Source organism: Bacillus rossius, chromosome 10, assembly GCF_032445375.1.
Source record: "Bacillus rossius redtenbacheri isolate Brsri chromosome 10, Brsri_v3, whole genome shotgun sequence".
Taxonomy (NCBI): domain Eukaryota; kingdom Metazoa; phylum Arthropoda; class Insecta; order Phasmatodea; family Bacillidae; genus Bacillus; species Bacillus rossius.
Window position 1 is genome coordinate 36,824,672 of NC_086337.1, and position 15,008 is coordinate 36,839,679.

The 15,008-nt window shown below is 40.9% G+C and overlaps 1 protein-coding gene across 4 annotated transcripts in view; it reads right to left on the reverse strand.

The window, feature by feature from the left end:
• The window catches only part of LOC134535955 (semaphorin-5A), a 299,673-nt gene that overhangs the window by 189,406 nt on the left and 95,259 nt on the right, over positions 1–15,008 (reverse strand). For all 4 annotated transcript variants that reach the window (XM_063375383.1, XM_063375384.1, XM_063375389.1 and 1 more), the window contains exon 2: positions 6,640–6,747. In XM_063375383.1, the coding sequence (XP_063231453.1) occupies positions 6,640–6,742 (103 nt within the window). In that variant the 5' untranslated portion in view covers positions 6,743–6,747. The remainder of the gene's footprint in view (positions 1–6,639; positions 6,748–15,008) is intronic.

Genomic DNA, 15,008 nt, shown 5'->3' on the forward strand with positions numbered 1-15,008 from the left:
CTTAGGAACGGCAAGGGCATACCCACGAGGTGGGGCATGTATGGATCCTAATGAGCAGTGTGTGTGTTCTGCCCGTAGACTTAAGAAGCAAAGCATATGTGCATCATCTAGTTCATTATATCGTGGCCTGCTCTTTTAAAATTTATCATATAAAGCTGCAGTTGAATTTTATCCACGTTTGTAACCATAATCAAAATTAAATGTTTTACTTTTTTTATTAATTATTTCAAAACTCACACAGTAAAAGTCACTCATTTTTACCAGAAACATACGAGTAACTTAATGTTTTTAAATACTCTATCTGTAAAACAATATACGGAGGAATAGCAAGTAATTCAAAATGAAGGCAATTGATCTATCTTTAAAGAGCGCTATACATTTTCCAAAGTGATTGTAGTTTAGAGTGCGAAACAAAAAAACGTCTCCAGTGGACTGTGACCACGACAATTTTTTACTCTTTTTTTATTATTTTTATTTTTTAGAAAGCTTTGGCCTAAGATGTTTTTGGTTTTAGTTTCCCTTTAAATTAAAAAAAAATCGCAGCCAAAGTTGAAAGAAAGAAAAATATTACGAATAAATAAAAAAAATGTCACCACAAAAACAGTGTCTTTTTTAAGTGGGTGAACGAAAAAGACTAGTGTTTTTTTTTTCTCATTCCGTTGAAATTAAAAAAAAAACAATCTGAAACCTAGAATATGGTCTGTAATCAAGTTATGATTTTTAAAAACGGTCGAGGAATTGGGTACCGCTGGTACTACTTTTGAAGAACCGTCAACTCAAGAGACAAGTTACACGACACATTAAGACTATGCGGTGTAGCACAGGAGCAAAGCCGGTCGGCAAAAAACCCACTCCCCCAGTCGCGGGTCTGGGCTTGAGAGAGTCGAGGATGATTTGGAATTCCTTCCATTTTTTTTACCCCCCTCATTCCTCTCCACCGCTCGTTAGCTCGCCACTTTGCCGATGCGTTCTTCGGCGGTCGGCAATTAGCGGCCCCGAGCGGTCACGCTACCGGTATAAGTGTGTGCGTCGAGTGTGTGGCCCGCACGCATTGTGTAGGGCACGTTCGTGAGAAGGTTTTCGCACCTCGCACGCACTTCACGTTTTTTTTTTTTTTAATTTTTTGCAAAGGTTAAGAGCGTCCTCGCGAAAGGAAATTAATAAAAAAAAAATCACAAGCGGAAGAGCAAATGAATGAACGCACGAATAAATTAGCGCGCGACGTCTCAACAAGACCCCGGGTTGATTAGAAGATACGTGCGAGACTAAAGTAGAGAGAGGTAATTTAATGGTTAATTTAATGACGGAAGCAACAAGGGCGAATGCACAAATGTCATGGCAACGCGCGATAAATTTGTTCGCCAGATCAAAAAAAAAAAAAATCCGTATTTCACACACAAACACGCCCCCACCCCACCCAACCCCAGGGCAAGAATAGAACCCGAGACATCTTGGAGAAAAATGATGGGGTACTAGTGATGTGACCATTAAAAAAAAGTAGCGCCTATTTCAAGTGAAAAAAAAAAAACTTTTAAATAGTTTAAGGTGATTTTAGCAGGATAACCAGAAATGTAATAATGCATTTTTTAGCGTAGAGGCTAGGAAGAACGAAAGGACAACAATATTTACCCTGGTGGTCACTCACACTCTGGTTCAAGACTTGGCAAGGTGTTGTTTTTTTTTTTTGCCAGCTGAACTTTTGCAAAGCAATGAACATAAAACCCAAGCACAGATTCGTGTAGCACGGGACTTAAAAGGCTAATCGTGCATCAGTAATTAATTTAACTATTCGGTTCGGTTCATGAGACTCCTCGGCTGTGAAAAAATTTGTGTGGATTGTGTTCCTAGCAGCCTCAGTCGGGGAGTTTCGCCGTGTCTCCACCCGAGAGTGTGGCAGAGTGTGGCAGAGTGCGGCAGCGTGCGGCAGCGCGCGGCAGCGTGCGGCAGCGTGCGGCAGCGTGCGGCAGCGTGCGGCAGCGTGCGGCAGAGTGGCAGCGTGTTCCCGAAGGGGGCGTCGACCCCCTGGAGGACAGCGGAAAAGGGCGTCGCCGCGTGCGCCGTCACAGGCGCGTCCCGACGCGCAGACAAGAGCGGCAGTTCCGTCGCGCGCTCGTCGACCCCAGCAGGCGCGAGGCCGACCACCTGGAGGGAACTGGATAGAAGACATTGATCCAGCAGCCGCTTGCACACGGGTCGTTACCACAACGCCGAATACCATAACGCCGAATGCCAAATTGACCGCAACGCCGACAGCTAGAAAACTGCTGTGTACCACAACGTAGAAATACAGTAACGCCGAAAAATGTTGCTGCGGGGAGGGGGGGCCACAGGAGCAAAATGAAAAAAACAACTGAATGAATTTTGTGTGCTAACCTTACCTAACCTAATCTTTGTGGCAGTCCTGCAATGACATTTTTCGGGGTTAATGTATTTCGGCATTGTGGTAATTGGGCGTTGTGGTACACAGCAGTTTTCTAGCTGTCGGCGTTGTAGTCAATTTAGCATTCGGCGTTATGGTTTTCGGCGTTATATTGTACGTTCGGCGTTGTGGTGCGTCCCCCTTACACACTGTTGAAAACATATTCACCTGCAATTATTTAAAAGAACGCTGGTCACAGATTATCCAACGGATCTTCGTTAATTTACGGAAAAGACACTGAGTTCACTTACTACGAACATGAATCCAAAAGAATAATCTTGGTACATTAATAAAACATTTAAAAAAAATGGTCAAATCTACAGTAAGAACGCCCTTCTTTTGTCCACATTTGTCAAGAACGAAACACACAACTCTCAAGTCAAAATACGGCGTGGTTTCTGGGAATATTCGGTTATTTGAAATTACGGTGAAATGTTAGTTAAAAAAAAAAAAAGGTCTGTAAGTTTAATTTCTAATAGTGCAGCGTCAAGCCAATGATATCCGAGCAAAAACATGTGCAGTTTAATCGAACGGAGGTACACACCCGGTTAAATAAGTAGATGATTTATGCCGGATACTGTACCGATTTGGCTGACAGATACCGAAGGATACGCTATTTATTGACATGAGACGGGTCATTCCATCAGTGGGACACCTGCAGCCTAAAACCTATATCGTATGGTCCATGGTCTCTCCTAACGGCCAATCTGCCACAAGGGCATTAAACAGTTCTGCACGAGTTGTAGGAGTAGGTAAAGTATGTCGTCCTAATGCATCCCAGATTCGCTCAACTAGATTACACGCTGCTTCTACTGCTGCTGAAAACACCTCTATTTTGTTCACCTAATTATTTTTTTATCAGTGTACTATACTTTAATTTAAATTACGACCATGTAAACCAGCCCAAATGTAATTCAGACAAACTGTCTTCTAGACCAACTGTCCTCTGAACACGAGGCTACCACTGTTAGGATCTGCCATAAGAACTGTCCAATTCAACTGATGCAAACAAAGCCAATCTGATTTTACCAACGGTTCAACTACACACCCGTGTTTTAATCACTCACTGCATTGAAATTCGGGGACATACAAAACATGACATTTAAAAAAAATTCTTGTAACCAACTGCCGTCCGTCACGACAGATTTTTTCATGTGTAAACATCTTAGCACTCGGCATGCGGCTTTTTGGTAAGATTAATTTAGTGAAAGGAATGGAAGTGGATTGGAACGGAAATGTGCAACCGCGGTGCAGCTATCTGTGGAAGACTCGGAAATCTCGAAAAGATGGCGGACTTGAGCGATTCATACGTATATATTAAATTTCACGAACATAGTATTGTTTTCAAAGTAAATTTTATAATAGTACAACTATCATTTAATATTTTATTATAATTAATTGTCATAAAAAGAAATGACAACTTAAAATACGTTAAAATGCTGGCATTACAATTTTGAAAACCATTAGTTAACATTGAATGTAGATACCTAATAGTGCAGAACTAATCATACTGTAGACACACGACAAATATTTGGCCTACATATATTTCACGTCAGGTTGAATTAAATAATTTCGTGAAGAAATTTCTACAGTGAAATTTTAAATGTTAAAGGTTAATGTTTGTTTGCAGGACGTATTTACAGACTGATTTCGGTCGTTTAAGCAAAAATAATTATACATATACTTGATAATAATTATACATATACTTAGTGGTATGTTTGTTTTGAAATGTTTCGTGTTAATTTTGTTTTAATGTTCTCTATTCGAGTGTAACATTAAATTCGAAAAAAAAAAAATTAAAGTTTTAAAAAATACTCAAAAATGTTCTGCTGCGAAGCTGGGACGCGCAGTCTACAGCCGTATTTACTATACTATGGATAGAAAGAAGTAGAAGCGCCCTACATGAGCCGTCCGGTACAATTAGGCGACGTGATTCGGAAGCACTTCGAAAAACCATCGTCAAACGGTTACACGCTGGAGACAAAAGTGGGGTCCCACATGCCATGCTGACTTTGTTTTTTAATTTTCTGGTCATTCGTATTAGTGAAGGGCTTATTTCTGTAAGTTTAACACTATACCTCACTTATATTTGTTGGTCTGTCACAAAAATTTTCCAACAGATATTCACTAAAGCCGGTGTCCCAAGAAAAAAAAAAAGGGGGGGGGGGGGTGTTTGTGTTAAATGGGCTATATACCTGTATTTGTTTTCCTATGTAGTGCACATTACCACTCCCAAACCCTTGGATAGGACACGGCCAGTCCCTTATTTTAGGAAACTGATTTTTTGTCCTATCCGTGAACTATCAATCGCCAAACTTCTGCGCATGCGCAGAGCTGAATTTCGCTGTGATTTCGTCCACGTGGCGGGCCCGCGTCTGGCGCCATTAACTCTTGTATAGGCCTATTCACAGGAATTGTTTTCCAAAAAAGGTATGACTGGCGAGAAACAAAAATAAGATTTCAATTTGCCTAGTCTACGAAGCGCTCATTTTAATCCTAAGAAGTTTACCGTTACTATCCCTCGTGACGCTAAATAGATTTGCCACACAACAAGGGGAAGATTCGCGGTTAGAGGTTTAAAAGCGCACTTAAATGGCATGTACCATGCAGCACTCAAACCTTCAATCGCGTGGCATTCCGTATGCATATGGTGTGAACATTTGAACTACGTACCACGCGTTTGCACGTGATACGCGTGTTCCTCTTCGAACAGTAATAATACAGCAAGCGTAATATCGCGCTCCGTGAGGAAGATAAAAACACTCCGCTTAGGCGAGGAAAAGTAATGGGACTTCTTACCTTCGCTTCCAGTGCCTTGTTTGAAAACGCCAATGATTGAAGCTGTCGGGGTTTGTTATTCACAGAACCGTACTGCTTGAAAAATCCATTAGGGTGGGTTTACGGATAAAGCAACAAAGCGCCAATCTTTCTTAAAGACTTGCCTTTATAAATTTATTCTGGGGAAAAAAAATCTACACCCACCCACACGTTTAACCTTTGAACTCCTGTTTATAGCAAAGGTTTGCCGTCTTTAAATCCCTGTTCCAATCATTGTGTGGAGTCTGGCTCTCCGATCCCTTGCCCTTGAATAATACTGCATTTTGTGATACCAGGGTCACTTGTCTTGTATTCACTGTAGTTTATTTATTGTTTATTTATTGATAATAACGAAGTTAAGGCTTTAAGTACTTCAGAACTACACAAAACTAATACTCTATAAACTTATAATACCAAACTGACCTAACCTAATAGCTTAGGAACTAAAATTCAAACGTTAAAAATTAAAACAGGAACACAGCAGTTACTTGGGGTTACAAACATTACAGGTACCCAAAAGCGGGCAGTGGTCTGTGGAATCACTGGCGACATTGAACGATGTTATTTCGTCTACCTCACGTTTAAACTCTTGAGTGTGTTTCTGAGCCTCGCAACTCTGAACGGAGCCCGTTCCAGTCGCGCGCCGCAGATACGGCGAAAGAGTTGGAGTAGTGCTGCGTCTCGTGGGGCGAAGCATACAAAGTTTTAAGGAATCAACGGTTGGCATATATTTTATTTTGTTTGTTCTTTGACACGATGGTATTATCTGGCGGGAAGCCTTCATTTCACAGACGAGAGAGCCACACCCAAAGTTCCCCGAAGTTCATGCTAGCTTTTTTTCTTTCGTTCTAACTCATTTTAGGATAGGTTAGCTACATTATAAATACTTTAAAACATTGTGGATGGTTGGTTATATTAGGTTAAGTATAGCTACATTAAAAATACTGTAAAATCATTTTATGGTTGCTTAGCAAATAACTTTTTAATATGTAGCTATCCAGGGCTAGGAAACCGTTTACATGATTTCACAGTATCTTTAATGTAGCTATCCTAACCAAATCAACCGTCCACAATGTTTTAAAGTATTTATAATGCAGCTAACCTAACCTAATTGACCATTAGTTATCATGAGTTAAAATGAACAAAAAAAACCGAAGATGCACGATTGGGCGTTTGGCTCTCTCGTCTGTGAAAAGAAGGCTTCCCTTATCTGGTAAGCTTATGTTCTTTGGAATGTCTGCTAGTCGAGAAGTTTCGTAAGCTGGTTTCGTTTGTTGTTTTTTTTTCCTTCTCTCTCTCTCTCTCTCTCTTGGAAGTTAAATATTTTAAATGATCTGGTGTTAAGAATTGTGTCATGTTCGTCCCCTTAAGAACCGCCGAGGGGAACGGAAGCACGCACTCACCTTCGTAGGAGATGAAGCGGAAGTCGGTGTCGTCCGCGGCGAGCACAGAGGCCGCCAGGAAGACGAACGCCGTCGTCACTGCGAGCGGGCGGCCTCCTCCCATATCCACTGCAACAACAAACAAACAAACCTTCACAGCAAAACAAATTTACTTGATGCTACTATTTTTTTTTGTCAAAATAAACCTAACACTGAATCAACGATAGTGGTACCTGTAAAATACATAAAATATAAGATTGTTTATAGTAAAAAAAAGTATTTCATGTACCTAGTTGGTTAATTGCGACTTCTTCACCCCCCCCCCCTTCACCACCACCCTTCACACCCCCCCCCTCAACAAAAAAAAACAAACTAATTTGTCAATGGTAACTTACATACTACACAATTCACGGAAATTACCTAAGGATTTTCCTAACCTAACATGAGTATAGAGTATCATCAACACCTAATAATAAATAATATACCAAAAACATTATCCTCTCTTCGCGTGCAGGTTTACCTTGTTAACATCAACACTATGAAGCATGTTACCCGGTTTCTACTACGAATAATAGCAGGTCACCTGGAACCGCAGGGGGGTTAATTGTATCCCCTCGGAAAGGGTACCTTTCAGAATTTTCTGTACTATGACACAGCAGAAAATAAACTGGAAAGGTACCCTTTCCGATTTCTTAAAATGTTTTAGTTTTAATGCAAATATGGACTGGAAAGGTATCCGCTCGGAAAGGTTAGGTTAGGTTAGGTTAGGTTAGGTTAGGTTAGGTTAGGTTAGGTTAGGTTAGGTTAGGTTAGGTTAGGTTAGAGGGGATAACTTTCACGATTTTAAAGCAGAAAATAATATGCATTTTAAGAAATCGGAAAGGGTACCTTTCCAATTTATTTTCTGCAGTGTCATTGTACAAAAAATCCTGAAAGGTACCCTTTCTGAGGGGATACCTTTCCAGTGCATATTTGCATTAAAACCGAAACATTTTAATAAGTCGGAAAGGGTACCTTTCCAGATTCTACCCAGCTACGCTATCACCACCATAAGTCTGAAAGGTAGCCTTTCCAAGGTGATACAATTCTGTCGTCCCGAACCGCAGGCGTTTTACCCAGAGGAAAGGAGGATTGCGGGCACGCCACGGAAATAATGCTGCGCTCTTTATTTGTCACGGATAATTAATCGTAAAAACATACTAATGCTGCTCTGCTCTATTTACCCAGTGAACCACCAACGTTGGTGAAATTCGAGTTATCTAGCAAAATAAGGGAAGTAAACTTGAGTTAGTTAACTGTACGCGCTAAAAAAAAAACCTAAAGTTCAAAGTTCTCGCAACCCCTTTTTATACGCCTCCGAAGAAACCTTCAGATTTGCGCCAATACCTGGAACTACTGCCAAGACAGTTTTTTGAAGTAAAACATTTGTACTGCCAGCATCACAGGGTAACTGAATTAAGTAGAAACGCATGTAAAGTATACAACTAATATTGATTGATGGCGCGGGGTTTAGAAAAAAAAAGTTAGGAACTGAAACATATTTTACAGCCGGTTACAGATGGCAGCAGCGCATGATTTCTTGTACTTTCCAATACTTTTGCAAAACATTTACATACTTTAGCAACCCAAAACGCGATAACTCGCAACTTAAGGGGCCCGCCTCGTCAGGGGTGTATGTGTGATAAGCGCGACGCTCGCTGGTGCTTCCAGCGCGGTATAGCCTCTAAGCGCAAGTCTCTGAACTGGCGCGCATTCGTCTCGTCGTCACAGGATAACTGTGAAATTTGAGCGGCGACCGTAACATTATATGGCGGAGAAATGAAGATAAAGGTGTTATGCAAGCCCCTTAAGTGCTTTCAAGAATCTGTACGGATTGTTTTATGCCTAAAAATTACTCTGGAAACACGCGTTTTAGGCATTTTAACGCTTCTAAAAATACAGTTTAAAAACTTAATCCGAAATTAAAAGTACTTTTCGGTCCTCAGCGAACTCTTAAATGCTATTCGTAAATAGGCCCCACTCGGATATCTTGAATAGTTTTGAAATCGCGTTGTTTTTCCTGAAGCTCTGCACACCGTATGTGTGCCCAGGTAGGCGGGCCCCTTAACTCTTAACTGAGGTTGGCCACGGTGTTAGCATTAGAAATGTGGAAATTTTGCTCAAGACATTCGCAATAGGGTTATGCATCATAATTAATTCTTATATTCCATTGAAGACATGGACGGATACTAACAGATAAATGTTTTTTTTTTTCAACGCATGATTAAGCGTGTTTCAAATATTAAGAGTACCATTTTTTTCTCTCTCTCTTATCTGTGTAGTTCTCAGTTCTAACGCGCGTGGCGGTCCCGTACCCATGTTTTTTTTTTCTCGAGCAGGTCCTTCACCTGCAACAAGATGGCGCACAAGGTGACACTGACGAGACGGCATATATGGCCCGTGAGACGCCATCGCTGGTCTGATGACCTTGCCCTTGTACGGGACCAGGGACTCGTCGCGATTCCACCGTAGAGGGAGGGGGGGGGGGGGGGGGAGGTAGGTATTTCCTAAGGTGTGTTGGAAGGGGGAGACTATCCCGGTCGCGATGGTTGATTGGTCAGTTCCAACTCGCCTCCCCGCTAACCGGTGGGATGTGTTCTCGTGGTAAGGCTACTTCTGAACCCCATCTCATCCCACCCTTGTCACCACCTAACTACTTCATAAACCGTAACGGATGTTCATTCAGTTATGCTAATTACATCGATGTCGATGCTACGTCGCCTGCCACATTCATGCAGTCGCGTGGGGCGGAGCTGTCGGACCAGGGGGAAGTCTTCATTTCACAGACGAGAGAGCCACACCCGAAGTTACCCGAAGTTCATGCTTGCTTTTTTTTCCGTTCTTTCACATTGTATAATCCGGTGTGGCATTAAATTTTGCTGTCGATTAGGATATGTTAGCTACATTATAGATACTTTAAAACATTGTGGATGGTTGGTTATATTAGGTTAAGTATAGCTACATTAAAACTACTGTAAAATCATTTTATGTTTGCTTAGAAAATAAATTTTTAATATGTAGCTATCCAGGGCTAGGAAACCGTTTACATGATTTCACAGTATCTTTAATGTAGCTATCCTAACCAAATCAACCGTCCAAAATGTTTTAAAGTATTTATAAACTAGCTAACCTAACCTAATTGACCATTAGTTATCATGACAAACAAAAAAAAACCGAAGATGCACGATCGGGAGTTTGGCTCTCTCGTCTGAAAAGAAGGCTTCCCGTCTGACCAGAGCTGGCGAACTTCCGAGGGCAGACATCTTGAAGCAGTGAATAACATTCTCGCCCATGAGAAGCATGATATGTATAAACAAACAGTAAAACAACACGAAATTAATGTTTACAAACAAAACGTTTTAATTGTATTTATGTAGTTTCTTCTTGAGCACAATTTTGTTTAGTTTCTTTTTTCCTTTAAGTTGCTTTGAAACGTAAAAAAGAGGTACACGAAAAAGTAAATAAAATAGAAACGTTTAAAGGCATGAATACAACAGATTTGGTTGAAATATATTAAACTCTTAAGTTAAATTTTAAAAAGGATTAAAATCCCATTAATGTGCATTTCGTACATCTCTTTCGTACAAATCTGTTGAGTAAAGCCAAGATAAATATCTACCGCAATCTACCATGCTGCCCTATATGTATGATCACGTGAACCAGATGCATCATACGAGTGAATGTGGCACGTTTTTACAGAAAATCCATCAGATAACCCACAGACTTTAATTTGAGGAGGGGAGGGGGGGGGGGGTTATTGCGTTGGAAAGAGGAGGATAGAAGCACTTTTCCCGATTTTTGCTTTCAATTGTATATTGTGTTTGTAATTGTAGCTATATTGTGTTATTTTTCAGAGATTCAAGAACTTATCGCTGAAAAACATGTGTTATAACTAGAAATATATTTAACAGTTGAGTAATTCGAGATAATTTCGTGTGATTAAAAATAAAATATATAACAACTTCATTGTACCTGAAAAATGATGATTGAATATTTGTGTATTATTTCCTCTGATTTTCAATTATTATGCAGGTTAAGCCCCATCTGGGCATGCAAGTGTTTTCCTTGTCATTTGGTAAATGAGTTGGTGCTTGCAGTGAGTGTTAGCGACTAAATGGGACCGGCATCATACTGCAGCTGATTAAATATAAAAGCCATTTATAAAGTAAGAATGAACTACTGGTGGAAAAAAAAGGTAAGAAATAAATACATAGTATGTGAAAATGTATCACGCCGATGAATTTTGGGTAACAAAGAGTAAGGATCGTATTGTATAACGTCTAAAAGTATATTTATTCTGAAAATATGCATAAATATAACGTCAGGGTTATATACTTATTAATTTACCCCCTAAAAATATTTATAATGCATTTCTCCGCCTAATTAACAAACCTAATACATTTTCAGACATTTTTTTAATTTTTAACTTAACATTAAGCATAATAATTCTTGGTAACCATTGTCTCAGACGTGCATACCAACTCCTAATAAATACAATATTTTTAAAATCTTGATTCATGAAACTATTAGGATAATTAATGCATTTGATCGCAATCAAAAGTCAAGGACAATATGAAAATAAAAATATATCAAACATTATACTGTTTTTTTTATGTTACGGTAATTTTTGCAATTTAAAATTTTGAATCCATGCACCGTGGCAGTTTAAATGGCCATTATACGTACAGAACAGTTTTATTTAATGACCGTTGTAATAGGAAAATCAAAGGGAAATATTACGGCAGGTTTAAGGAAATGAGTGACCCCATGAACCTCCAACCAGCAACCAGCGGGTGTTTAATAAGTTACATCGAGCGTTACGGCAGCAGCTGTGCTTCACGTATGCAAATATTCTCTCCGTCCCAATGAGACCTCACGCACGAATGGGGAAGGAAAAAAAAGCCCGTAAAAACTAGTTTAATAACGCGGGCATCTTTTTATTTTCCCTTCCTCCGTGGCACATATTTCGTATTTTTCTTGCCCTACTAGATAGTTGAACATGAATTAACGTGGTTCTGTAAAAAAAAAATAATTTCTCCATCTACCGACGAAAATTACCCCCACCACAAACCTTTTTTTTTGTGTTCTTTTATTTCCCGTCTGCCTTCCCCCATTTCGTTACGGCAGGGGGGCCGGTGCCCCGGTCTCAAAGAGTCGTGACTGCCCCAAGGGGTTCCTGCTCGACCTGGTTTGACCTTCAGCCGCTGCTGATGGATGACGGGAAGGCCGGTCCAGGGAAGACCTCGCTCCACAGATCACTCTCTCCCTCCACTTACACCCTTCCTTCTCGGCTTCCTCCCCTCCCCCTCCACTAACGGATAAACCCAGGGCGGTATTCCGAGACGTTCGGGTAAGGTAGCGAGCAAGCACTGCCTTGTTGGGAGACACAACCCTATCTTAACTCGCGGGCCATGTTCCAGTAAAGAAAAGAACTCTGCAACAGTTTCAATAAACGGTGTCCTGCGCGAGGCTAGAAACAGGATTCAAAGCATTCTAGCGTACGTGTAGCAACCGTCGATGCAACTGTCACGGCAAAAAAAAAAAAAAAACCTAGAGATATAGGCAACGTAGCACAAAAATTGAACCGCCTTCCCAATCTTCTCAAGAACTTTTTAAGTCGCGGTTATTTCTTGTTATGACCATTAAAAGGTTCCAGGATAGTTTAGATGTCATAAATTTTCATTTGGCACAGCAACATGCTTGGTACGTCCCACGATTATTACCAAATGGACAATATACGAATTAATGGCACCAGACGCGTTCCGCCATCTGGACCAAGCCAACGAAAAAGTAAGCGCTGCACATGCGTGGAATTTGGGCAACAGATCTGTAACGGATAGGACACCAAAATCCGTTCCCTAGAAATGAAGTGAATGGCCGTGACCTATCTTGCAGTAGGAATAAGGTTAGGGCACGTGTAGCATACTGAATAACTAAACCCTTATTTTCGTGTCATGGAATACCGGCCCTAGTGTTCAAAAAACCACACCAGAGCTGTAAAGGGACTCACAATGATTAATCCGTCCGTTCACAAGCCGAGCGATTCACAATGCTCAGCACGTCCGTCAAATGCTTTACCATTTTGAAGCTGCCAACTGACTAGTGGTGAAACTTTGCCTTTTTCAATAATCTAGGACTGACGATCATGAAAGTTAAGCACGTAATAATACATGTAAATCAAATTTTTTTCACACTGATATTTATTACAATATTTACAGTGTTAAAAATATGTCTAATCATAAATTATGAACATTAAAGTTGAAGCAGCTAAACAAATAAACTTAAAAACCTTTAAAAATAATAAAGGTTGCCAGCAATAGGTATCTTGCTAACTTTAATTATGATATTTCGTCTGTCCGTCGAAAGTTCAAGCTCGGTAAGGTTTTGACCGACCGACGGACGGATGGAATTTTTCGAGCCAACTGATTGGCTACAGGTCACGTGATTGACTGACGGACGTGTGGCAGACGGATAACTGTTGAGTCCAGTTTTAGACGTCCTTCACAGCCGTATACAGGAGACGAGGACATATTTCAAAATTGAAACTGTTTTCTTCCTTTTGTTGTTGTATATTAACATAGTTAAGAAGCAATATTGGGGTAAATAGGTTTCACGGATTAGCCACGCTAAGAATAAACAGCCAATAGTCAGTGAGTTTTCGTAAACAAGGAGCAAGAAGCTGTAGTTAAAAAGAATTTGTAACTAATCCTTAATCTATTCAAAAACGTTTCCTTATTGTTCATTTATTGTATGGCACCATGGATTCCCCCCCCCCCCCCCCCTAATTCCTTCCCCAGAAAGAGGTTGTACTCCTAAAAATACCCGCGCCTTCTTCAGTTTTGAGGTGGATACGCCTTAGTTCCTATTCGACCGTACTTGTACCATAATAGAGCCTGCTGTAACATGATAAACCATCATATTGTGCGCGTGTACCATTAAGTGACAAGCTGAACTTAACAACAACTATGACAGTGAAAAACTGTTCGACCTGTATATATTTTTTTTAACAAAACGCGAATCATTTGGTCTTAGCTTAGAATACAATGTTTCCTGTAGTGTTAAAACATTCTGAGAGCGAAGTACCTTGTGGTGAACACACAAACATTTCTTTGATAGCATCTGTAGAGATAAACAATGCATTCCATGCCAACTAAACGGTTGCGGTTACTTTTCTGAACTACACTTTCTCAAACATTTTTTTTCTTCGACTCATTTCCACCAAACATCTAATCTTTCGAATATGGGTTTGAGAATTTTCACGGGTCCAACAAAAGTTCTTACACGTTTGTCAACTGGCTGTAGTGTGCGTAAGTCTTGTCGACGTTCAGGAAGGAAAAAAAACTTAGAAATGCATTTAAAATTTTCGCTCAGAATTTGCTGCAAGCATCTTCACGGTTGCAACCCAACCGTCAATTGTTTTTTTTCTCTCTCTCTCTCTCAGCCCTAAAAATGCCTGCTGAAATGCAGAACGGAAAAGTCCGGTGCGATCTTAAAAAACACATCGCATGGCGACTCTTGATTCGAATGCCAAGAGGCGATGACATCCGCGCGAACGGACTATACGATACGAAGGGGAAAGTGCATTCTGCAGCGCGGGGGAACGTGTGCGCGCTTCGTCACCGCAAAGTTTGCACAGCGCTTACAGAGCCGAGCCTAGCTCTCGCTTGACGCAAAACAAAACAAAACAAAAAAAAAACACCGCGTATTCTCCGAACCTCCCACGCCGAGATTACGATTGCCGCCTCCGTCGCCTGGCGTCGTTGCGTCACTGACGAGACGAAAGAAATCCCCCCCCCCCCTTCCAAGACCCGTACGTTGGAGAAGTAGTCCCCCGCCTCCGCAACACAGCGGTGATGGGTGCTTTAAATCCCGGCTGTGACCTCGACGACCTCCCGAATGAGACCGCGCGGGTCAACGTAGTCGCACACTCCCCCGTCCCACGACTTTATTCCCAACGGGAAGCCTACGATTCACTCGTCCTTCTGGACATACCCGAATGCTCACGTTGGCAAGCCTTCTGTTCACAGACGAGAGAGCCAAACCCTAAAGTTCCCCGAAGTTCATGCTAGCTTTTTTTTTCCGTACCACAACAGGTTTATCATGATTTCACAGTATCTTTAATGTAGCTATCCTAACCAAATCAACCGTCCACAAATGTTTTAAAGTATTTATAATGTAGCTAACCTAACCTAATTGACCATTAGTTATCATGAGTTGTATATTTATTTACAATGAACAAAAAAAAAACAGAAGATGCAAGATCGGGCGTTTGGCTCTCTCGTCTGTTTGAAAGAAGGCTTGCCAACGTGAGTATTCGGGTATGTCCAGAAGGAAGAGTGAATCGTAGGCTT